The sequence below is a fragment of the Balaenoptera borealis genome, assembly GCF_965194805.1.
Source record: "Balaenoptera borealis genome assembly, chromosome: 2".
NCBI classification, from domain to species: Eukaryota; Metazoa; Chordata; class Mammalia; order Artiodactyla; family Balaenopteridae; genus Balaenoptera; species Balaenoptera borealis.
Window position 1 is genome coordinate 171914057 of NC_138867.1, and position 22952 is coordinate 171937008.

At 54.8% G+C, this 22952-nt stretch overlaps 3 protein-coding genes across 8 annotated transcripts in view; 1 reads left to right on the forward strand and 2 right to left on the reverse strand.

Annotated features, from left to right (window-relative positions):
* The window catches only part of NCAN (neurocan), a 28006-nt gene extending 12602 nt beyond the window's left edge, over positions 1–15404 (reverse strand). For 2 of the 3 annotated variants that reach the window (XM_082379925.1, XM_082379923.1), the window contains exons 1-6: positions 10172–13289; positions 5813–5892; positions 4522–4929; positions 1828–2002; positions 1590–1717; positions 743–1036 (exon numbers count right to left, since the gene is read on the reverse strand). In XM_082379925.1, the coding sequence (XP_082236051.1) occupies positions 743–1036; positions 1590–1717; positions 1828–2002; positions 4522–4929; positions 5813–5885 (1078 nt within the window). In that variant the 5' untranslated portion in view covers positions 5886–5892; positions 10172–13289. Of the gene's footprint in view, positions 1–742; positions 1037–1589; positions 1718–1827; positions 2003–4521; positions 4930–5812; positions 5893–10171; positions 13290–15394 lie in introns of those variants that run through there. The other variant, XM_082379924.1, reaches the window with a different exon arrangement.
* Positions 922–17856, forward strand: NR2C2AP (nuclear receptor 2C2 associated protein). 2 transcript variants are annotated; one of them, XM_082379976.1, is made up of 7 exons: positions 922–1058; positions 5710–5920; positions 16018–16170; positions 16366–16456; positions 16680–16785; positions 16858–16925; positions 17180–17856. In XM_082379976.1, the coding sequence occupies exons 3-7, from the start codon at positions 16133–16135 to the stop codon at positions 17297–17299; spliced, it is 423 nt and encodes a 140-aa protein (XP_082236102.1). In that variant the 5' UTR covers positions 922–1058; positions 5710–5920; positions 16018–16132; the 3' UTR covers positions 17300–17856. The 2 variants fall into 2 exon arrangements, with proteins under 2 accessions (XP_082236102.1, XP_082236101.1); XM_082379975.1 differs by lacking the exons at positions 922–1058; positions 5710–5920 and having other exon boundaries at positions 15731–16170.
* RFXANK (regulatory factor X associated ankyrin containing protein) lies at positions 17361–22952 on the reverse strand. 3 transcript variants are annotated; one of them, XM_082379974.1, is made up of 10 exons: positions 22808–22952; positions 22073–22212; positions 21374–21567; positions 20049–20132; positions 19842–19907; positions 19479–19579; positions 19173–19298; positions 18706–18772; positions 18214–18294; positions 17361–17580 (listed from the first exon to the last, which is right to left on the reverse strand). In XM_082379974.1, exons 3-10 carry the CDS (start codon positions 21558–21560, stop codon positions 17510–17512), a joined length of 783 nt encoding a protein of 260 aa, XP_082236100.1. In that variant the 5' UTR covers positions 21561–21567; positions 22073–22212; positions 22808–22952; the 3' UTR covers positions 17361–17509. The 3 variants fall into 3 exon arrangements, with proteins under 3 accessions (XP_082236100.1, XP_082236098.1, XP_082236099.1); XM_082379972.1 differs by lacking the exon at positions 22808–22952 and having other exon boundaries at positions 20049–20129; positions 22073–22290; XM_082379973.1 differs by lacking the exons at positions 18214–18294; positions 22808–22952 and having other exon boundaries at positions 22073–22290.

Below are 22952 nucleotides of genomic sequence, written 5' to 3' on the forward strand. Positions count from 1 at the left end.
GACTGAGAGACGGAGGCGGAAAGTTATCATCCTCACTGTTCAGGCTGGGGTCCACTGTAAAGGTCAGAGTCAACTGGTCACAGTAAAGGGTCAAGAGACAGCTTGGCTGGTGGGTGAAGCTCAGGCAGTGGCCAGCTCTCAGGGGGGCAGGTCAGACCTGGGCCGTGGCTCCTCCCACGGAAGAGAAAGCGCCTAGTGGGCATGGTCCTCCTACGAAGAGATTTTTTTCCCCCCCGCTTACACATAAGACTCAGCTCCTTGGACTTGAGGTTTGCAGCTTCTGAGGGTGTGGCCCCACCCCAAGGGTGAGGGTCATCCCTGGTCCCATCCCTGTGGGTGTGGCCTTGCTCAGGGGTCATGGCTAGTTGAGGTATCACTTCCTCCCCAGCGGGTGCTCATGGGCAAGACTCCAGGTAAGAACTGCGCCATCCAGGGGCGTGTCTCTCAGAGATCTCAGGAGACACAGCGCACCCGCTAAACAGGACTGCCCCCCAGAGCTTGGTCTTCTCTGGGTCTCGTCCTCCTCTAAGGCGGGGCTCCTACGGAAAGCTTGTCTCAGGGGTATGACCTTTCCCTGGGGGCGTGGCTCACCGCGGAGCAAGTTTTCTCGTATCTCTCCCCTGCCTGGCCTCCACCTCCACTAGAAAGCCAAGCTCCCGGGGCGCGGCCGTTATCAAGGTGCATGCCCTTGGGGCGTGGCCACCAGGGGACGCACACTCAAGGGGCGTGGCCTCACGCGCACCTCGGAAGCAGTAGGCGTCGTAGCGCTCTCCCGGCGCCGGGAAGCGGGTGCGGTTGGCGAAGCTATAGACGGTGCGCACGCCCGGGACTGGGCCCCCGCAGCGCCGGCGCGGCGTCTGGATCGGGTAGCGCACGCTGCCGTCGGCCAGCCAGCCCGGGTCGCACTGGTCCAGGCCCTCATGCCAGGCCAGGTGCAGCTGTCCTACCGAGGCCAGCACGGCGCCCTGGCGGCGGCACTGGGCACGCGCGCCGGCCAGTGTCAGGCGGCGGGCCAGGCCTACGTAGAAGACCTCGCCTGCGGGAAGGCGCGGGAGAAGGTCAGAGGGGCCCCAAGAACCCTCCCCCGGAGCCCGGGAAGGGGGTCCCACCCCAAATAGCCCTGATCTGGCTGGATTTGGGTTGCGGCAGCCGCAGCTGCATGCCCCCATCGCCAGAACATCACTGTCGTTACCTCTCATGCAGTGCTAAGAGGGGGCTTCACTTTCTTTTTCAAGTGAGGTAACTCAGGCCCCTTAACGAGTTGAGCTTCAGAGAGAGGGAGGGCCTTGGTGAGGGGGGCTCAGTGAGGAGGGAAGTAGGAAGAGGGAGGGGGGCAGGAAGGGGGAGAGACTCAGAGAAGGGGACAAAGCCTCAGAGAGGGAAGAGGCTCAGAGAGAGGGAAGGGGCACAGAGAAGGAGAGGGGCTCAAGGAGTGGAGGAAGGCTCAGGGAACCAGTGGGCTCAGATCTTGGCTGCAGGTTTAGAGAGGGATGAAACTTAGGAGAGCTAGGAAGGACTTAGGGAAGGATGGGGGATAGGGAGGGTAATGGGGCTCAGGGAAGGGGGTGTTCTGCCAGCCCCAGACTTACCCCCCAGCTCACGGGCAAAGCAATACACATCGTAGAGTTCCCGTGGGTCTCGCCTCCCATAGTTCCTCACCCCTGGAAGGCTGCTACGGTCACCATAGCAACCAGGACGGGACTGGGTGATAGGATACCTGACAAGACAAGGTGGGGGTCCCTCTCAGATGTGTGCTCCTGGGGCCCCCAAGGACCATCTTTCTCCAGGGGCTAGCTCTCCATCTCCCTACCCTGTGTACCCCCTCACCGAACAGTGCGGTCAGAGAGCCACCCGGCGTCACAGTTGTCAAAGCCATCCTCGAAGGCAGCCTGCAGGTGCCGCGGGGCTGCAATGGTGGCCGAGTTGAGACGGCAGGCCTCCTGGGCCTCAGCGAAGGTCAGCGAGTAGCGATCCTGGGCTGCTCGGTAGTGGAACACAACACCTATGGGGAAACATCCAGGATGATTTATGCTGTAATCTTCAAGAACAGACCTCGCTCTTGCAGAATGCCCCCCCACCACCCAGTCTGATAATAACAGACCTGCTGCCCTACACTGCCCTGTACCATGTCTGTTCACTCAGCAACAGGCATAGTGCTAGGGTGATGATGGGGAGTGAGACTGATATGCCCCCATTTTACAGATGAGGAAACTGATAGCAATGGCCATAAAGGGCCATAGTATTTGTTAAATATTTGCTATGTAAAAAGCATTTATAAGCACCATCTCATTGAAATCTTATAACAACCCTATGATTATCCCCATTTCCAGAGGAGCAAACTCAGGCTCAGAAAGGTTGAGGGACAGGTCTAGGGCCACATAACCTGTATAAGGGAGAGCCAGAAGTTATATCCAGAAAGATCTGACTCCAAAGATAGCACCCTTCTTGCCTAGGGTTAGGCTCTGGAGGTGACAGGAGGCATGGAGAAGAGTGAGAGAGAGATTCTGCCTTTTAGGAATTAAGTACATGCATACATAGGGGAAGCAAAGGCAGCAATGGGTGATCAAATGTGGTGGGTTTTTAAAAAATAAATTTATTTATTTATTTATTTATTTTTGGCTGCACTGGGTCTTCGTTGCTGCGTGCGGGCTTTCTCTAGTCGTGGCGAGCGGGGGCTACTCTTCGTTGCGGTGCGCGTACTTCTCATTGCAGCGGCTTCTGTTGTTGTGAAGCATGGGCTCTAGGTGCGCAGGCTGCAGTAGTTGTGGCACGTGGGCTCCAGAGCACAGGCTCAGTAGTTGTAGCACACAGGCTTAGTTGCTCCACGGCATGTGGGATCTTCCCAGACCAGGGCTCAAACCCGTGTCCCCTGCATTGGCAGGCAGATTCTTAACCACTGCGCCACCAGGGAAGCCCCCAAATGTGGTTCTTGCCCAGCTTAGAAATGGAATCACCGAAGGCTTCCTGGAGGAGGTGACATGTAAACCAGGACATGAAGCATCAATAAGCTCACTGTGACTCAAATTCTGATTTAGGGATGAGAGAAATGGCTGAGCAGAACAAAGGTATTAAATATTTTGTTCCATTTTATCAAACTGAGAGCTCCCAGAAGGCAGCAGCTGTGTCTCAGTCATGGCTATGTCTCCAGCACCAGGCTGGCATGTGGTAGCTGCTCAATAAATGTTTGGCTGAATGAACGAACTACCAAACCCAGAGGTGGAATTCTCTTCTTTCACCACTTATCAGTTTTCTTTGAGGTTTATCAGTTTTGAGAACAAGGCCTTGGAAAGGGGACGATTGGTTGACCCCATAAAATATGCAGTGAGACACTGTTGGCTGGGGAAAGACTGTGCTCCAGAACACAGGGTGCAGGGACTTTGCTCATGGCCAACACAGGTTACGGGAAATTGACTTCCCAGTAGGAGTCCACAGGACATTCTCCACACAACAATCCATTCATTGGGCTTCCCTGGTGGCACAGTTGTTAAGAATCCGCCTGCCAATGCAGGGGACACGGGTTCAAGCCCTGGTCCAGGAAGATCCCACATGCCTTGGAGCAACTAAGTCCGTGCGCCACAACTACTGAGCCTGCTCTCTGGAGCCTCTGAGCCACAACTACTGAGCCCACGGGCACAACTACTGGAGCCCATGCTCTGCAACAAGAGAGGCCACCGCAATGAGAAGCCCGCGCACCGCAACTAAGAGTAGCCCCCGCTCGCTGCAACTAGAGAGAGCCCACGCGCAGCAATGAAGACCCAAAACGCAGCCAAAAGACCCCACAAATCTATTCATTGATTCATTCGTCAAATATCAATTGATCATCTTCTGTGTGCCATGCCTTGTCCTACGACTTTGCTTTAATAATTAAAAAAAAATTTTTTTTTGCCTTGTTCATCTTGATTGGTTAGGAAAACAGAAACAACACTGACTATTTCAACAGAAACAATTTAATATAGGAACTGGTTACATTGATGACTGTTATTTACTTAATCTATATTTTTAATCCACTTTTTAAAAATAACTTCACTTTTTAAAAACATGTATTTATTTTAAAAGGAAATTTGTATTCCTATTTTAAATAGAAAGCCAATATCCTTTGCCTTATGTGAAAGTAGGTAACCATGAAATGGACTTAAAACAAGGTTATGAAATCCTATGAAATGCTGTGGTCCATAAGAGACTGAGCCAGAGGCTGCTCTCTCTTAGCTAAAAGAGAAAGAGAGAGATGTTAAAGAGAGAGGCATACCCATGGAGACTTTCTTCCTGACTTTATCAGAAGAACTGAAAGCAAATCACTGTTCAGGGAGTGATTTCTTTTTCTTTTCTTTTCTTTTCTTTTTTTTTTTGCTTGTGGGATCTTAGCTCCTTGACCAGGGATCGAACCTGGGCCCTCGGCAGTAAAAGTGCAGAGTCCTAACCACTGGACCACCAGGGAATTCCCCAGGGAGTAATTTCTAAGGTGACATTCAGTGGATGGGCTTCCCCATCCCAGCCTTGGCCCCTCCCCTTCCCCCAACTGACCCGTCACTTCCAGGGGCACCAGGTCCTGCTCATCCTCGATGCCCCTCACCACCTGGCAACGGTAGAGCCCGGAGTCGCTGGCCCTCAGTGGCCCCAGTAGCAACGTGGCGTTGACCCGGTGCCGGGGGTAGGCAGGTAGTGACACACGTCCCTGCCAGCCCTTGGCCACTCGAACCACGTTGTCCTTGGCCACTAGGATGGGCAAGTCCTGCCGTTGGCCTGATGCAGTCCGCACCTTGGTCCACTTGATCCGAGGGGCTTCTCGGGCTGCACCTGGCCGTGGCCACAGAGTGAAGAGACAGGGCAGGGCCACCAGCTCTGCCAGCGCAGCCCGCACCGACCCAGACCCCACCTTCTGCATGTGGAGCCCCTTCTCGGCAGTGGCAGCAGCAGTGGCGTCCTGTGTGCCTGGGGTGGAGAAGGTGGAGAGAGGGCCTGACTGAGAGGCAAGGACCCTCTGACTGAGGCCAGAGAGGTTAGGTTGCCTACACAACATCACAATGCCGTACACAGATCTGTGATCTGTAACCCAATCTGTGAGCAGAAGAGGGGTAATGGGGTCGAATCCCTTCAGAGTTCTGCCTCCACTCAAAGTCCAGACCCTGGAGGCCAGGAATTTAACTCTCAGTGTCACTGACTCACTATGTGTCCATGGGAAAGTCACTATTCTGCTCTGAGCCATGGTTTCCGCAAAAGTTAAGCAAGAGGCAGCCATTGGAAGAGAAACAGTGTTTGTGGAGTACCTTCTATATAACAGGCACTTTATAAATAGCAATCAGCTCATTTGATTTTCATAACCATCTGCAGAGGTAGCCATGTCTCATCCTCTTTTGGGGGAGTTGAGGAAATTGAGGCTCAGAGACATCATTATAATTGCGTAAGGCCACAGAGCAAATCAGGAGGCGTTTCTAAAGTCTGGGCTTTTGACCGCTACTGGGGAGATGCCAGGGAGAGGCACACAGACCTTTATTTCTATTGTCCCACCCATGGCAGGCATCACTAATCAATCTTCATACTATTCTCTCTCCCTCTTTTTTTTCCTCTCTCTCTTCAGCTCATCTCAGCAAAACAGTGAGAGGCGGGAACCTCTAGCCTCTGCTGGCAATGACTAAAAATAACCTCTCAGGTGTCTTGTTCGCTTTTGACTGTTCAAAGACTTTTTTCATCTATTCTCATTTTATTCTCCAGACCAAGCCAGAGAACCAGCAGGAGAAGGCTCTCAAGTTAAAACGCTGCCCCATCTTGTCAATTCTCCAGACCCCAACCTCTCCCACCCAACAAGCCAACTCACCCTGTTCCCCAGCCACAAAGAGCAGCATCTGGAGAATCAGGAGGCCTGAGACCCAGACAGACATGGCCCCCATCCTGGACCTGAAACAAGATGGAGAGGAAGGAAGGGGTGAGTACAACCCTCCTAGACAGTCGGCATGAAAGGACCAATTCCTCCCATTCTACAGATCTGGAAACTGGGGCTCAGAGAGGCCAGTGTGTCACTCAAGGTCACACAGTCAGCAAGCCAGGGCTGAGCCAGAATCCGAACCCAGGACTCACTGACTTCAGAATCCGAGCAGTGAAGTCCTATGGTCAGAGCATGGGTGCTGGAGGGAATCAAACCTGGGGTTGTCTTTTGCCTGTTCCTTGCTGGGTGACCTTGAGCAAGTAGCTTAGCTTCTCTGTGCCTCAGTTTCTTTCTCTCTGTGCCTCAGGGGATAACATCAGGTAGTTGGAAGGGATAGATGAGTCAATATAGTCAATACATATAAAATGCTTAGAACTGCCTGGCATGAAGGAGTAAATTTCAGCTCCTATTATTATTATTGACTTTAACATAGCCAAGATCAAAGTCCCATTTTTCAAGTCAGCCTCCCGAATCAAACTGGGGGCTCCTAGAGAGCAGCAGCCAGTCCTAGTCTGCCTGGGGTCCCTAGTTCTGGCAGCAGACTGGACTCCAATCCAGCCTGTAATCTGGGTTTGCTGACTGACACGATTCTCAGCTTCAATTCCAGGATTTGGTTGTCGCCAAGATTCTATTCCTGGTTTCTGGGATTTTTGAAGAGCTGCCAAGTCCCAGCTGGAGGAAGGGACCTCGCCCTCGCCCACCCCATCCTCCCCCTGAATTCATACTGACTGGCGAAGGTGCCTTCTAGATCCACAGAGAAACTCCAGTTGTGGGTCTAGACTCCTATAGGGGTTGTGGCACATGAGCATAAAGTGGACAAATATTGAGCACTACCTGTAAGCAAGGCCCATTCCAAACACTGGGATACAGCAGTGCCCTCCCAAACCTCACAGTCTTCCAGAGACTAGAAACCCTGGGGTGGTGGTGCGTCCCACCCCTCTGGAACCCCCTTCCCCTTACCCCGGGGGTGGCTCAGAAGGTGGGGGCAGATGGGAAGTTAGAACATCACCTACAAACCCAGCCCTTGCACCCTCCTCCTGATAAAAGAATAGCCAGTGTGGATGGAGTCCAGAATAGGGTCCTGTGGGGGACAGCTGGCCCCACCAGTTCCCAGCTCCCAGAGGCCCCCATAGGGAGGCAGGCCGGGGACCTGTCCGTGGTGCTGAACTCTGGGGCGGCCACGCAGTGGCACTACCCGCTTGGTCTCCTTCTTGCCTTCTTAGGGCAGCATCTCGGGGTCCAGAGAGGGTGAGCGGTTTGCCTGGGACTGCACAGCAGGGCAGAGGCCAGCTTCTGGGACGATGCCCCTAACTACCGACCTGTAAACCTCAGCAACCTCTGCCTCCATCCCAGGCTGTCCTCATTTCTCCCCCTCGGAACCCTGAGCAGGGCGGGGTCCCCTGATGGCTGTCCAAGGCCTGGATGGGTATTAGAGGGTGGGGCAGGACTCTGGGCTGTGCCTACCCCAAGAGAGTTTTAGGAGGGGGCAAGTTCAGAGAATTCTCACGCACGTGCACACACACACATACTCTGTATTGTTAAGAGCTCAGACTATATCCACATGACTTGACTTCAAACCCTGCCTCTACTCCCTGCATGCTGCATGATCCTAGACAGCTGCTTCATCACTCCGTGCCTCAGTTTTCCCACCTGTAAAATGGGGATCAACCAGCACATACTTCAGAGTGTTATTGTGAGAATGGAATGAGCTAAGACTTGTGAAGTCCAAGAAATGTTCACTTAAACAACAGCTTCTTATACACAAAGCCTTGTGTACACACTCAAATATGCAATGGTGGTCCAACAAGGTGACATACAAAGGTTCAGTTGCACTCCCCCCCACGCCCTCCCACACACACTCCATCCCCTCCAGTTGCACCTCACACACCCACACCCCTTCTCTTAAAGTACCTCTTCCCCAGGGCCATGAGAGGTGAGCATTTACACAGCTGTCTGGGGCTTGTCCCCTCATTAATAATGCATGAGCCTCATACATATGCAAGTAGGGGCCTGTGGGGCTTTGTGGGAGGGGTGGCCCAGGAGGGGAGAGAGAGAGAGAGAGACAGAGTGTGAGTGTGTTTGTGTGCACGCGCACGCACGCGTGTGTGTGTGTGTGTGTGTGTGTCTCCCCCTCCCTCACATCAACCTCCTGTCTCAGAAGGCACTGAGTGAGGGTGAGTTTGCTAGCAGGCATTTTTGTGTGTTTGTGCCTGTGTGTGCGTCCAGGCAAGGATATCCATGAGGTTGCACCCTGTGGTGTGTGAACATGTACGAGGGTCCACAGCAGCAATATGCACTGGGTGGGGCATAGGGGACCCAGTGTGGTCTCTGGATGTGTGGGTTCAAGTACCCCTCAGCAAGGGCTATGAGCACACGTGTGTATGTGTTACTGGCCTTGGAGTCAGAGCGTATTTGTGTGCATGGGCTCGAGCATGGAAACTCCTTGGAGAAGAAAGGAAACCGGCCTCAGTAAATCATCCCAGGTTGTCCCTTGGAGACCTGAACCCCTGTCAATGTCTCTCCCATTAGCTCCCCAACTCTGTACACAGACTACATCTCACACTCACCCACTCAGGGTCCACACTGCCAATCACATGGAGAGGACCCTTGCTGCACACACGGGACACATACACAGCCACACACTCTAGGCTCAGAGCCTAGGAGACACACACACTCACAGATTCACAGTGACATTAACAAAGAGAGACAATATGGGCACTTACAAGCCAGGCAGCACGTCTTCTGCACAAAGACACACACCCACAGTCTCAGGCTCCCCACATAAACCCCTCGATGAGGCCACTCTGTCAGACACAGTTCCTCACACACACTCACTCACGTAGCTGCCGGCCCCCTGGCACAGACCAGGCTGGATAAATTGTGGCTTTGGTGACTGGTGGGCATACATCATTTTGCAACCTGGTGAAGTGGCCCCCAGCACAAGTTTCCTGACGAAGACACAACCTTGGTCACATTAGAGTCACAGAGGACCCCGGGTCCCCCCATAAGCACACGCCTTCTCCCAGTACGGGGTAGACACACACACACACACACACACACACACACACACACACACACGCAAAGTCCCTACCTCCTGGGGGACGCCTTCCGTTTGGAAATGTCCACACGCCAATGAGGCTGCTGGGGTCTGGGGTCCCATGGTCTGCCCAGCCCTCCCTCCCGGCCCTTGCCCCACATCCCCCACTGGGGCCCAGCGCCAACCCTCTCCTCAGCCTGGCTGTCTCCCATTAATGCTGCTGAGAGGAACAAAGAGGAACAGGGATGGGGATTGCTCCTGCCCAGGCTGGGCCTGGGGTCCCAGCCCCCTCCTTCCCAGCGCCTGTGCCCCCAAGCCAAGCCAGGACTTCCACATGCATCCATGTGGCCAGATGGAACGGAAGGGGTGAGGCAAGGATCTGTGTCTAGCTGTGAGGATGTGGCCAGATGTGGAAGTACTGGGGGTGGCTCCCCTCTAGAGACTGGGTGCTCTTTACGGGTCCTTGGGATCCATAACTGGGGGCTTTAAGAGGCTCTCAACTAGCATTCACCTCGGAGACACAATGTGCTCCCTGGGAGAAGGGACAGCACCCCAACTCCAAGTCCCAGGGAACAACAGGGACCACCTTGGGAATGAGCCCCCCAGAGCCTCCTCCCTGAGTCAAGATGTGGTGACAAGACTTGAGCCAAAAAGACAGGGAGACTGCAGGGCACCCCATCCCTGTCGGGGTTCACTCTCAGTGCAGACCCCGTCCATTGGGCTCAGGCTGGTCTGGGGGCCCCCTCCCCGCTGCAGTCCAGCCTGGAATCCTGCATTCATCTGCAAATTGGGAATCCCCACTTAAAATCTTGGGGTGTCTCAGCTCAGACACGGGGTGCCCTGTTCCAGAGTCCCCCGCACAACGTGTGGGTGTCCCCCTCTTCTCTCTAAGCTCGGGGTGCCCCTTCCCTAGCCTTGGTTCCCAGTGCCTCCCCAATTCTAAGACCCACCCCCAGCCCGGCCCCTTCCCCATCGCGGGGTCGTCTCCGAATTCCCCAGACAACCAACCTTGCCCCAAAATCCCAATCCCCTTGACATTCCCAAGCCCTCTCCCAGTGGGGGTTCCCTCCCCAACCCGGGGCTTCCCTCCCCTTCTAAACCCCCTCCCCATTCTGGGGGCTTCCCTCTGATCCCCCCTCCCCAATCTCGGGCTCTGTTTCTGTTTTCAAGGACCTCTCCCTCAACGCGGCCCCCTCCCCACGACGGACCCCCACCTGGCTCCTAGCTCGGACGCATCCCGGGGCGGTCAACCGGCACAAAGGACGCTCTGGCTGCGCTCAATCCGCGCCGGGTCCACCCTTGAGCCCTGTGCTCCGCTCGCCCCAGCGCCGCCTCAGCGCTTATAAAGGGGCTGCGGGGCTGCTCTGCGCATGCGCCCCTGTCAGCCCGACGCCTCCAACTGCGCGAGGGAGGGTGCTCCCTCTGCCTAAAACCCCCTCCCTATTCCTACGACCACTCACCCCACCCCGGGGAAGACTGTTCCTGACTTCCCATTCACTTCGCCCCAGGTGCCACGTTAAGGATCCCCAGATGCCCCCGCAGTGGGGTCTGCTCCATCTTACAGATGGGGAAACTGAGACCCCCAGGGACACGAAGTCTCTCCCAAGGTCACGCAGAGGGGAAGGACTGAGCTGGGATTCCAGCCCTGGTCTGCCTGCAGGTTCACACTTGAAGCAGTTTTGGCTACAGTTACTCTTTTACACCATGTATAGAGAGGAAGCTGAGGCTCAGAGAGGACAGAAATCTCCCTGGTTCACACAGCTGGTAAGAGACTTGCAGAGTCAGAGCCCAGGTGTGTCACACCCAGAGCTGTTTCTGCCAGCGCCAGCCAGAACTATCATTCATTCATTCATTCATTCCCTTATCTAGTCAACTTTTATGGAGCACCTGCTGTGGACCAGGTACTGTTGTTACAGAAATACCTTTGTTTTGAGCAGGTGGCATGTGCGTGTCTTTGCAGGGAGACCCCTGATCTTAAAAGGTCTACAATGGAATATTATTCAGCCATAAAAAGGAATGAAGTACTAATATATGTTACAACATAGATGAACTTTGAAAACGTCATGCTGAGTGAAAGAAGCCAGACACAAAAAGTCACAGTATGAGTCCATTTATATGAAGTGTTCAGAACAGACAAATACAGAGGCAGAGAGTAGATTAGTGATTACCAGGGGCTTGGGGGAGGGGGAACAGGGAGTGATTGCAAATGGGTACAGGGTTTCCTTTTAGGGTGATGGAAATGTTCTAGAACTAGATAGTGGTGATGGCTGCACAATAATGTGAGTATACTTAATGCCACTAATTGTACACTTTCAAATGGTAAATTTTATGTTCCGTGTATCTTACCACAATGAAAAATGGAAATGAAGGAGAACAAAATCTTAAAGAAATCAGCCCTCTACCCAGCTGGCCTTCTTTCCCAGGGTCTTAGTTTCTCAGCACTGAGAATGGGCTGTGCTGGTCAGAGGGTCTGTGCACTCCACCAGTGTCCTGCATCTGTGTGTGTGTGTGTGTGTGTGTGTGTGTGCATCTCTGAGGGTGGATTTCAGTCTGGTGGGGGGACAAACAGGGAACTAGGTGATTTCGGCAAGATTACCAAAAAGGGGGTGAGAATGAGTGAAGGATGAAGACCCCAGGGGAGCAATGTTGCCCTAGAAGGTCTGTGTCAGACTGCTGTTCGGGGGGTGGGCTAGTGGTGGCCCCAGGGGCCAAAGTGACACAATGGGGAACTATGCTCACTGTTCAACTTCTCATCACAGAGGAGGGATGGAGGTTGGGGATCACACTGATATAAGTGTCTGCAGGTGACAGGCGGTGGGGACAGGGGTCTGGGTGACATGTGTGGGAGTTGCAGCTTGGCCTCACAAGTCCAGAGTTCAAAACCCCTCTCTGGGGAGTTCCCTGGCAGTCTAGTGATTAGGATTTGGCACTTTCACTGCTGTGGCCAGGGTTCAGTCCCTGGTTGGGGAACTGAGATCCTGCAAGCCGTGTGGCATGGCAAAACCAAACAAACAGAAGACCCCAAAAAACCAAAACCCTCTCTGCAACTCCTAACAGTGGTGTAACTCTGGGCCAGCCATTTCGTCTTTCTGTGCCTCAGTTTCCCTGTCGAAAACAAGGATAATTAAGAGTAACCACCTTACAGGGTTGCTGGGAGAATGAAATGGGAAGTAAACACACAAGCTGGGGGCTGCTATCGTGCTGCTGCCCATTTTCCAGCTGGGAAAACTGAGGCTGGGGAGACAGGACATGTGCTTGAGGTTGCAGAGTATGGGTAGGGGCCAAGTGGGAGCCCAGGTCTGTGGCTTCAGAACCAAGTTGATCCCCATCCTGACTCCCCTCACCCTTTCACTCCCCCACCCCCTGGCTCCCCTGGCTGGTGCCAGGGCTGAGCTTAGAGGGGCTGGCCTGAGGCCCGGGAGCAGGCTGTTGCTGGGGGCTTGAATGAGGCAACCTTGCCTGGGAATCTGCCGGGCTCAAAGAGCTATTTATAGGCCTGCACTGGGAATGGGCCAACCACCCCCCTCCTCCAGCCCTGAGTGCTCTCTCTGTCTCTTCTACACTGGGGCCTGGGCCAGGGGCTGCTGCGAGTGGGGGGAGGGAGCAGGGGAGGGGGCTTGTGAGCCAGAACAGGAGCAAGAAGGCAAGACCCTCCAGGACATCTGGGCATCAGGGGTGGACAGTGTCCCCCGAAGTGCTTTTCGCACACCCAAGGTGACATACTGACAGGGCACATGCAACCATATTCACTCCTGTCACATACAATGTTACCGATAACCACTGATACAAAGTCATATGCCAGAGACACAGTGACAGCACAGGCAGCTCATATACAACCATACCCAGCCAGGCCACATATAAGTCACACTGGCCATACACAAGTCATGTCTGCTGCACAACCAAACTCACAGCTGTGAGCCCGGCTGCACCTAGTCCCTTCACACTCAAACACACCCATTGCTGTGCACACCCACCGAAACTTAGCCTTCCTGGCAGCCACAAACAGCCCACATTTGCCCCATGTTGTTTACACCCTACTATGTTTACAGCCATGGCATTACCTACAGACAGCCAGCACCCAACCATGATCACTTGACCCCAAGTCACCAACATGGAGACAGTCCCCCCAGGGCCATGCTCACAGCACAGCCACTCATGCTCAATACTCAGCACGGCCAGTCGGCCAGTCGTGGCCCTGTTCTCACGTGAACTCAGCTCAATCCCTTCATGCTTGGCTGACCCCTCTCATGCCTATTGTCATCTCCACTTCCCCAGGCTTCCAGGCTCCCAGGCTTGCCCCCTGCCAGGACCAACAAGTCCAGTTGGAAACAAGTGAGCATCCGTTTACTCTGAGCTGGGCCCTGTGGTACTCATGCAGGCCCTGGTGGATAAATCAGACCCGGACCTGCCCCATAGAGGGGCTGCCAGCCCAGGCGACTCCATCACCTCCACCCCCACAGACCCTCCAGGCTGGGGTCTTGGGACAACCATTACACTTATTCCCCAAGGGGAACTGAGGCCTGAAGCAATCTGAGGGCTTTTCCCTGCCCTACTCCGGGATGACAAACTCATGGGAAGTGGGACCTGTTTTCTGCCATGAGTGTGGCTGCCTCCCCAGAGAGAGTCCCTGCTGAGCCATACTTGCTGTGTGACTTCAGCAAATCCCTGACCCTCTCTGAGCCTCCTAGCCCTCTCCTGAAAAATGCAGAACTCAGCTCAGTGGAGGGAACTCCAGAGTCAGACTGGGGTTTGTATCCCGGTTCCCCTCGGTGACCTTAGCCAAATGACTTCTTTGCTTCAGTCTCCCTCAGCCAACCAGAGTTACAGCTCCTGGCTCTTCTAGACCTCCCTCTGCCCCATCCCCTGGGGTGAGGGAGGAGGGAGTGCCTTGTCTCTTCTCACTAAGGCAAATGAATGGACCACTTTTTGCTGCCCTGCTGGGAGCTTAGAGTTGCTAATTCCCTGGAGAAACAGGAGGCTCTTTCATGACCAGGCACCGGTGGGGTGAGGAGGCGGGAAGAGGGTATGAAGCTGGCTTTAACCCAGTGGGCAAGGTGGCTCCATGCCAAGACCAGGAGTGGCAAGGGGGGCCCTGGGGCCATGCATATCCTTCCTGGGGAACCTTGGCTGCCAAGTGGCTGAGTGGCCGTATCCTCAGCTGTAAAATGGGAGTGACAGAGACCAGCACAGCAGATTTAATGATCCTGTGGATGGAGACAAACGTGGCTTCAAGTTAAACACAGGGTAGGTGCTCAACAAATGTCAGCCACTGTTGTTATGTGTCAGCCTGAAGAGCCCATTGAATTCTCCAGCAGTCCTATATATTTCCCTCCATTTCACAGATGAGGAAACTGAGGCTCAGAGAGGTCAACATATTTGTCCAAGATCACACAGCCAATGACTGAGTGGCCCAAGCAGGATTTGAACAGGATCTGGGCCCTCCAGGGTCCATGCTCTTCCTAAATTCCTCTAGGGGTAGGGAGGTGTTTTTTGACACCCCAGCCCCGGCCCTGAGACCAGCAGAGCCAGGTCTGGATGGCACCAGGCCATGACTGAATGCAGGAAGTCCTGGCAGGCAGGGGTTGATGGGGCTGCCCTTCCACTGGTGTCCCAGTTTCCCAGCCAGCCTCCACTCCTGGTGTGGACTTGGGCAGACACTAGTAGGACGCCAGGAGGACCATTCCCCTAGCCCTTGAAGAAAGGGACTGGATCCCAGACCATTCAGTTAAAGCCAGGAACTGCAGCCTCCTGCCAATGGCTGCTCTGTCTCAGAACCCTCCATTCATGCAGATTGGACGGGTGTACTGCCCTTTCTCAAACACCTCTGTGACTGCTTTAGGCCCAGCAGGATCTGGCTCCACATATTTTATTCAAATTCATGGTCTTTCATCCAACTAGGCCTTTGCTTATGCTGTTCACCCTGTCTGCCCACCCCGCCCCCCTATTTTTCTCACCCTGGTGAATTCCTGCCCACCCATTAAAGTGCAGGACAATATCCCCTCTCCCAGGAAGCCCTCCCTCCAGGTAGACCCCCTGCATCCCTAGCCCTATCTCTCCCCCTGGCTCAGCCCTGGCCCCATGGGGCTGGGAGTGTATGTGTCTAGTTCTGTCTTCCCCACATTGGGAGATCTTCAGATATGGGGCTGGAACCGAGGCCTCTCACAGTCCTCAGAATCACTCAGCACAGGGCTGGGCAGTAGGGAGTGGCAGTTGTTTAGTGAATCAGAGAACCAAACCTTTAGCAGTGTATCTGAGGCTTTGTATAATCCGGTTTGGCAAACTCCTCTTCATTCTTCAAAACCCACCTCACATTACCCCTCCTCCAAGAAGCCTGTCCCAGGCAGCATTTACTGAGAAGACAGATTTGGAAACCGGGCCTCCTGTGTCCCAGTGGGGACACGCGAGGCTGATAAAGACTCCCAGTACAGTACTCGCACCATCGTAGCCTCTTCCTCAGCTCTTCCTTTGGCCTCTGGGAGGCAGTGAAATGCAGGGGTTCCCAGGCGGCAACTGCAATCAGGGAATGAATTCGGCCGACTTCATTCTGCCGGTAGGAAGACATCATTATAAGAAGGCTCTCGGACACCAAAACTAGGGCTCTATACCCGCGGGCACCAAAGGACAGCTCCCCGCACACAGTAGGCACACAGTTGCTTTAGATGCCGGCCTTTTTCCTCCAGCTCCGAGAGATAGGCAATCACTGGACCAGGACCTTTTAAGAGGCAGGCGCTGAGGGGGCGGGGCTCAAACTAAACCGCGCCCCGGGAGCGGGGGCTGGGCGAGCCTGAGGCACTCTGCGCCTGCGCGGCGTTCACGCGGTTCCGGGTACTGATGTTGGTTTTCCAAGCTGTTTGCAGAGAAACTGAGGCACCGAGAGGGAGCGACTGCTCCCGAAACCCACAGGAAACCCGTTTCCCTTCCTTGGACCCACTGTGAAAGGCTTGGCCTCGGGTCATCGGCAGTGTCCCCGAAACTCTAAATTTTTCTGGCAAGGGGGTGATCAAGGTGACATTTAGGACTGGAGTGACGGAGCAGTGACTGTTCTTGTGCCGTGCTACAGGTGAGGACGTGAAGACTCTGAGACTCTGAGCGTGAACAAGGTCGCGCTTTGGTGGCCGGGATTTGAACCCTGACTGAGCCCAGCCCTGAGTCCTGCGAGGCCTTGTGGAACCGAGATGACCCACTCTTTGGTTTGTCCAGAGACAGTGAGCAGGTGAGAGCCCCGGGCGGGGGTGGGGTGTGAATGGCGGCGGGCAGTAGAGGACGGGGCCGTTGTCCTGGGATGTAGTCCCTCCCTAGTGGACAGAAATGGGGGAACCGGTGGCGAGGGAGGGGTGGGCCTGGTAGTGGGCGGGCCCTCGCCGCAGGGCTCAGCACCTCTCCACGCGCCGATTCTGGTTGCCTCTAGGGTGAGTTCGGTGCTGAATCGTAACACTCGGCAGTTTGGAAAGAAGCACCTGTTCGACCAGGACGAGGAGACCTGCTGGAACTCGGACCAGGTGAGGCACCCTCTCCCTGGATCCTCCACCCCTAGTGTGAATCAGTATCAGGGGTCTAGGGCGCCCTGAGAATTTGGGTGCACCCCAGCTGGGCAGTTAGGTTGGCCAGGGAGGGAACCCGTGCTCACTGTGCTCCCCACCCACCATGGACTCTGAATGAGAGAGAGGCACAGCAGGGCTCTGAGTCTGGAGTGACCGTGGACCTCTATTTCTCTGCTTCCAGGGCCCCTCCCAGTGGGTAATACTGGAGTTTCCCCAGCGCATCTGTGTCTCCCAGCTGCAGATCCAGTTCCAGGGGGGCTTTTCCAGTCGCCAGGGCCGCCTAGAAGGTACTGGAAGGCCCTGGAAGATGGGGGATTAGAGAGGGTACGCTGGCCTCACTGCTCCTTTCTCTGCTGCAGGTTCTCAGGGGAGTGAGGCTCTTAGCAAGATTGTGGACTTTTATCCTGAGGACAACAACTCGCTTCAGATATCCTGCCCCAGCCTCTGGGTGGGGTGGTCTGTGCATCTGAAAGCTGTGGGCCCTGGCGTGTGACCTCGAGCAACTGGCCTCTCGGTCTCCACTGCTTCACCTGTAAAATGGGCTGATGATAATCTGTTCTGTGTGAGAGTTTCAGAGGGACCCACAGTGTGCTGGGTCACCCAGCACATTTGTAGTACCTGAGCTGGGGCTGGTGGGTGGGAAAAGATAAGGCATCTGTTTCCCTTGACTGCCCTGCTTACACTTTCCCTGTGCCATCTGCTGAGGTGGACCGGCTGAAAGTGACATTTGAGGACGCCACTGATTTCTTTGGCCGAGTGGTCATCTACCACCTGCGGGTGCTAGGGGAGAAGAAGGCGTGAGGCGACTGGGTGGCTGCCTCCTCCAGGACGTCCTCCGGGAAGCACAGTGAAGTCCTTCAAGTTCTGCACAGAAGGTTTATTGGTTCCTCTTGGAAAGGGCCCCCCCCCCACCATCTGTCCAGGAGCTGCCTTTGAAGCCAGTTCTGGGTTCCCCCAGCTCTGGGTTGACCATTTTGTTCCCTGAGTGTCTGAGTCCCTGGCAGACAGCGTTCACTCAGGGGTGGCGGGCACCAGGTTGCTCTGGAAGAGTTTAAGGATGTGGTTCTCGATCACCTGTTGCACTGGAAACAGAACAGGGAAAAGGTGGGCCATGAACTGAACAGCGGCTGCAGAGGCACAGGCCAACCTGTACCTTCCCCTCAGGGTAAGAACAGGGGCCTCAGCCCTGGGACCTGGATGGAGGACCCATTTCATACATAGGGAAATCCAAGCCCTTGCCAGAGCACAGCTGGGAAGACAGAGGCCCCCCTCATAGGAACCTCTATTTCCCCTAAGTTTGTAAAAATGCATTTTTGGAGGCTTTTCAGAATTACAAAAATATTCCTTACCAAACAAAATGGTCAAGTTGGAACTTTTATGAAAAGATGAGGGGGACTGTGAGGAATTACTTGTCTCAAATGGAATAAAACTCCTTCAAGGAAGGAGTGGGATATTTCCCACACACCCCCACATGACCCCAGGGGGTCAGTTCTGTTAGGATCCCCCCATTTTCTGAAGTGGGGAGTCAAACTGGGGTCTGCCTACAGCCCCTACTCACACCCACCTCTTGCCGTGGAGGGGGCTGGGCTCCATGGCCATGTGAACTGTGGCCTTCCTGGTATCCTCACCCTGCCAGGGCCTCCTTTGGGCCTCTCAGTGCCTACATGTCCCCCCATTATGGCCCCTGTCACTAGCCCCATGTGCCTCGGGCTGACCTTTCCTATATCCCAGGGCCACGGCGAGGTCCATTGGGGTGTAGCCAGAGTCTGCCTCAGTGGTGAGATCAGCTCCTCGGGCTGCAAAGCAGAGCAGACACTGCAGAGAGGGCTGGGCCTGGGGACCAGGAGCCCGGGTGGGGCACGGAGACTCGGGAGGTCCAGTCACTACCCACTATGCAGCCACAGGTCTCCTGGTTGCTGTGTGGTCTTGGACAAGAGCCTGACCTCTCTGATGAATGTGGCCAATAGAATCTCCACCTCCAGGGTCTCTGAGGTACGCAGGGTGTGGGTTCTCAACCCAGTCGGCCAGACCCCTGTGCTATTCCTGCCACCTCCTGTCCCCACATCAATCCTCTGGGCAAAGCAGGCAGCAACCACCCATCCCAAGAGCTGTTCAAGAAGAGCTCAGACCCTTCCCTGGCCCTCAGGATTCCTGCAGAGCCAGATGGGGCTCTAGGGCCCCTCAGGCTAGCCTCTACTCCTACTCACCCAGCAAGGCCTCCACGCACTTCACATGGTTCCCACGCACGGCGTACAGAAGTGGTGTCCCTCCATTCTGTCAGGGACAGGGGTAGGGGGCAAGCAACACTATCTTTTCGAGATTCTCACGACACCCCACACCCACCAATTTAATATGGTTCCTCCTTCTGCTTGTCACTTGGCCCACCTAGCTTCTCCTTTGGGTTTCAGCTTAGATGCCCCTTCTTCCAGGAAGCCCATCCTGACTTCCCTTGGCTCTACAGGCAGCCTCTGGGCTCTTGCAGCTAGCTGTCTGTGTATCTGCCAACATAATGTTATTCACTATACCTGAGCTGTTTATGTGTCAGCTAACCCCGCCCCCCCCCCAAAAACTGGGAGCTCTATTAGGCTTGGGGATGGGTCTGTCTTGCGTTCTTAGCACCCAGAGCCAGCCTGGTACCCTGTGAGGTGCCCAGGGCCAGTGGGTGGCACCTTACCCAGTCATAGATGTTGATGTCCACGTCGCGCTCCAGCAGCAGCCCCACAATGTCTGTGTAGCCACCCGTGCTGGCCAGTGACAGGGCGCTCTCCCTCTCCTTAGCCAGGATGTGGGGGTCGGCACCCTGGGGGGAACAGAGGGGGACAGTGACAGAAGGGGGGGCAAAAGGAGGGGTGGGTGCATCCCCTGCAATCTTGGGGTCCCCATGTTAGCTCCATCTTACAGACACAGCACCAGCAGACTCAGCTGAGACCCTGGCCCGCCCTCGAGTCCCCACGAAGCCCCCAGCCGGGCTGGGACGCACCCACTCAAGCAAGAAGCGGACGGTCTCGATCTCTCCAAAGGCGGAGGCCCAGATGAGGGGGGTGAAGCCTCGCTCGTCCGGCTTGTTGATGAGGTTGTCTCCTGGCAGGAGGGGGGTGGTACCACTGGGATGCACCCCTGCCCACTCTCCCCAGTGCTGCGGAATTGGGGGCGGGGCAGGCAGCTGGGGTCAGATGTGGGGCGGGGAAGCACACATGTGGATGCACACACGGACATGCTCAGACACACGTACAGACATAGGTACACATGTGGAGACTCAGGTCATGTCAGCAGCCACATGCACACACCAGCATGTGAGGTCACACAGGCACGGTCACACCGGCACACGAGCGTGGGCACACACCTTTCCTCAGGTGCTCCTTCAGTTGGCTCAGCTCCCCCTGGGCCGCGAGCTGGTGGATGGACAGGGCTGGGGGGCAGAGAGAGGTAAGAGTCCTCACCTGTCCCATCTGAGCTCCATGCCCCAGTTTATTCCTTGTCCAAAGTTGCTCCTCTTAGCCCCTGCCAGCCCGCTACTTCTCTCCCCCTTGGGGACCGGGGTCCCACTCACAGTCCAAGGTGGCCGGCAGGGCTGATACCTCATTCCCCCGCTGCCGGTTGGTGAGGGTCGTGGAGTGCTTTAGGGAGCTGCCTGCTGGGAGAGATAGAAAGGGCCTCAGTTTCCCCTCATTCCCCAGTATGTCTTGGGCTTCAGACCAGACCCTGGGGGCTTGGAACTACCAGAGACGGTGCCTGGCTCCACTATTCACTGACTCCATCCTCCCAGATACCCAGGGTGTGGATTTCTCCTCCGCAACTGGCAAGGTTCTGCACAAATGAGACAGTCCCTGCCCTCAAGGGGCCCATGGACAAGTTGGGGAGTCAGACAGAAATGGAGAAATAGAATGAGAGCTTAAGTTGAAATACGTGTTCAGGAGAAATGAAAAGTAGGTGGGAGGGGGTGGAAAGAACGGAGGGCAGAGAGTGAGTCCCTTTTAAAGCAAATGGTCAGGGAGGGTCACTCCAAGGAGGTAACACCAACTGAGAGCTTGGCCAGTCGAAGAAACCTGGAGAGAAGTGTGGGAAGAGCATTTCACACAGGGAATGGTAGGGACAAAGGCCTCAGGGCTACTGAGTTAGACATGTTCAAGGATTCCAGTCAAAAGAAACCCTTGGGTCCTTGATAAGTCAAACAGAATTATCATCTGACCCAGCAATTCCACTCCTAGGTATCTACCCCAAAGAGTTGAAATCATGTGTTCAGAGAAAAACTTGTACACGCATGTTCACAACAGCACTATTCAGTCACTAAAAGGGGAACAACCCAAATGTCCATCAATGCATAAATGAATAAACTAAATGTGGTCCAGCCATACTGTGGAATATCATTCAGCTATAATAGAGATGAAGCACTGACACACCATACGATGTGGATGAACCTTGAAAACATCTTGCTGAGTGAAAGGAGCCAGAACGGGAAGGGCCACATGTTGTATGAACCCATTTATATGAAATGTCCGGAACAGGCAAATCCATAGAAACAGAAAGCAGATTTTTGCTTCCCAAGGGCTGGAGGAGGGGAATGGGGAGTGACTGCTAATGGGTCTGGGGTTTCCTTTGGGGGGGATGGAAATGTTCTAGAACTACATAGAGGTGGAAGTTATACGCCATTGTGAATGTACTTAACTGCCACTGAATTGTAAGCAATTCTGGTTAAAATGGTAACTTTTATGTTACGTGAATTTTACCACAATTTTAAAAAATAATAGTAAGCAACCCCTCACAGGGTGGAGATGGAAGACACATTCAAGGACACAAAGACAGAAGTCCCATCTTGGGCCTGACATTCCACCATTTTTGCATCCCAGAAGCAGGAGTCCAGGGTAAGTATCCTACCTTGAGGTGAGGAGGTGCCAGCATCTGGTTCAGGATTCCCAGGCTCCGGGGTGCAGGGGAAGAGACTGAGGACCACAGTGTCTGAGCCGTCAGGGGCCTCACCCCTGGGGTCTTCGGGGTCCCCAAATTCTGGGGTAGAAGGCTGCTGGGTCAGGCTGAGATCCTCTGCAGGCTGGGTGGGCTCCATGGGGAAGCTGGTGGAAAGGCCAAACAGGGAGAGATGGCAATAATTATTGACAACTCATTAAGTAGGCACTGACTGCATACCCGGCCTCACACAGTGAGGGTGGGTAAACTAAGACTCAGCCAGGAATTAACACCAGAGTCCAACTGCTTCTCAGGCCCACTCCTCCCCAACACCAGAGCACATACAATATGCACTGCTTAAAAGCCCTGGCTCTGGGGTCAGCCATCTGGGTTTGAATCCCTCCACTTATAGGCTGTGAAAACTTGGGCACATTACTTAATTTCTCTAAGCCTCAGTGTCTTCATTAATAAAATGGGGGAAAGGAGGACTAAAAAAAATCATGTCTGTAAATATCTAAGCAGGAGGCCTGATACACGGGCAGATCTTAAACGTCCGCTGAGTTTTTTTTTTCTGGGGGGGGGGAAATCCCTAGAATGAGTTAGGGCTCAACAAAGATGTGATTGGTTGCATCCCACCCGCCCCTCCCAAGTCAATCCAGGAGGTCCACTCACCTCCTACGAGCCTCCTCTGTCACTCCACGCCGCAAGCCCGGGTCCCCCCAAACTTGGGGGCCCAACTCACAAACTTTTCTCTTCCAATTGATGTAATGGGTAGCAAAATGGAGCCTGGACCCTCTGCACCCTGGCTTCTTCTGCCGGGACAGAGAGCAACTTGATACGCGACCGCTACCCACACCGCAGAGTGCCTCCACTGCGCCTGCGCGCCCCCGCCCCCCGAAAGTGCGGAAGGGCTGGAGCTGTAGGAGCTGTTTCTGGCCCTTTAAGGCTTGGGGGAGGGGCGTGGCTTCCGCTGGGGCAAGGGCTATGCAATTGCGCCTGCGCTTTCTCGTACCCGCCGCTCGGGAGAGAGCCTAGTAGGAACGGGAGGGATGGGCGGGGCCTCAGAGGGCTCTCAAGAGTTCACTGACCTTGTCCTCCCTCACCCTCAACACCACCCACAGGTTTTTCCCAGACGGAGCTAATCGGCTCCACCTTCGGACAGACGGCGTCTCCGTCCATAACAATGTCTCCTGTTTGGTCCTGGGGGCTCAGGAGTATGTGCAGGGATTTGGTGGCAGCAGAGGGGTACAAGAAGGGAGTTTATACGGCCCGAAGTGGGCAGTGTGTGGAGTATTCCCCCTATTTGCCCCCGGAAAAGGGGTTCGGTAAAGGAGGGCGCCCTTCCCACTCCCCCGCCTGAGCGTCCCTCCTGGAGCTTCAAGGGGTTTCCGGCCCCTCTTCACCCACCTGCCGATTGCCTCTTTCCCCAGTCTCTAACTCACGGCCCTTCTCCTGTCTGGGTAGACTAAATAAAGATCGAGGCGGGCAGGCCAATGAGTATCGGAACTGGAGAAATGCGGTGCCCCAGTTTCTCAGGGATGGTTTAGGCAGC

Bases quoted from the DNA above. Each gene is read 5' to 3' on its own strand.
- NR2C2AP (XM_082379976.1), top strand. From the start codon at position 16,133: ATGACCCACTCTTTGGTTTGTCCAGAGACAGTGAGCAG. The intron at 16,786-16,857 runs GTACTGGAAGGC...TCTCTGCTGCAG, and splicing joins TCGCCAGGGCCGCCTAGAAG to GTTCTCAGGGGAGTGAGGCT. The intron at 16,926-17,179 runs ATATCCTGCCCC...TGCCCTGCTTAC, and splicing joins AGGACAACAACTCGCTTCAG to ACTTTCCCTGTGCCATCTGC.
- RFXANK (XM_082379974.1), bottom strand. From the start codon at position 21,560: ATGGAGCCCACCCAGCCTGCAGAGGATCTCAGCCTGACCCAGCAGCCT. The intron at 19,299-19,478 runs GTGCGTCCCAGC...TGTTCCCCCCAG, and splicing joins TCCGCTTCTTGCTTGAGTGG to GGTGCCGACCCCCACATCCT. The intron at 18,295-18,705 runs GTGAGTAGGAGT...TCTGCTTTGCAG, and splicing joins GTGCGTGGAGGCCTTGCTGG to CCCGAGGAGCTGATCTCACC.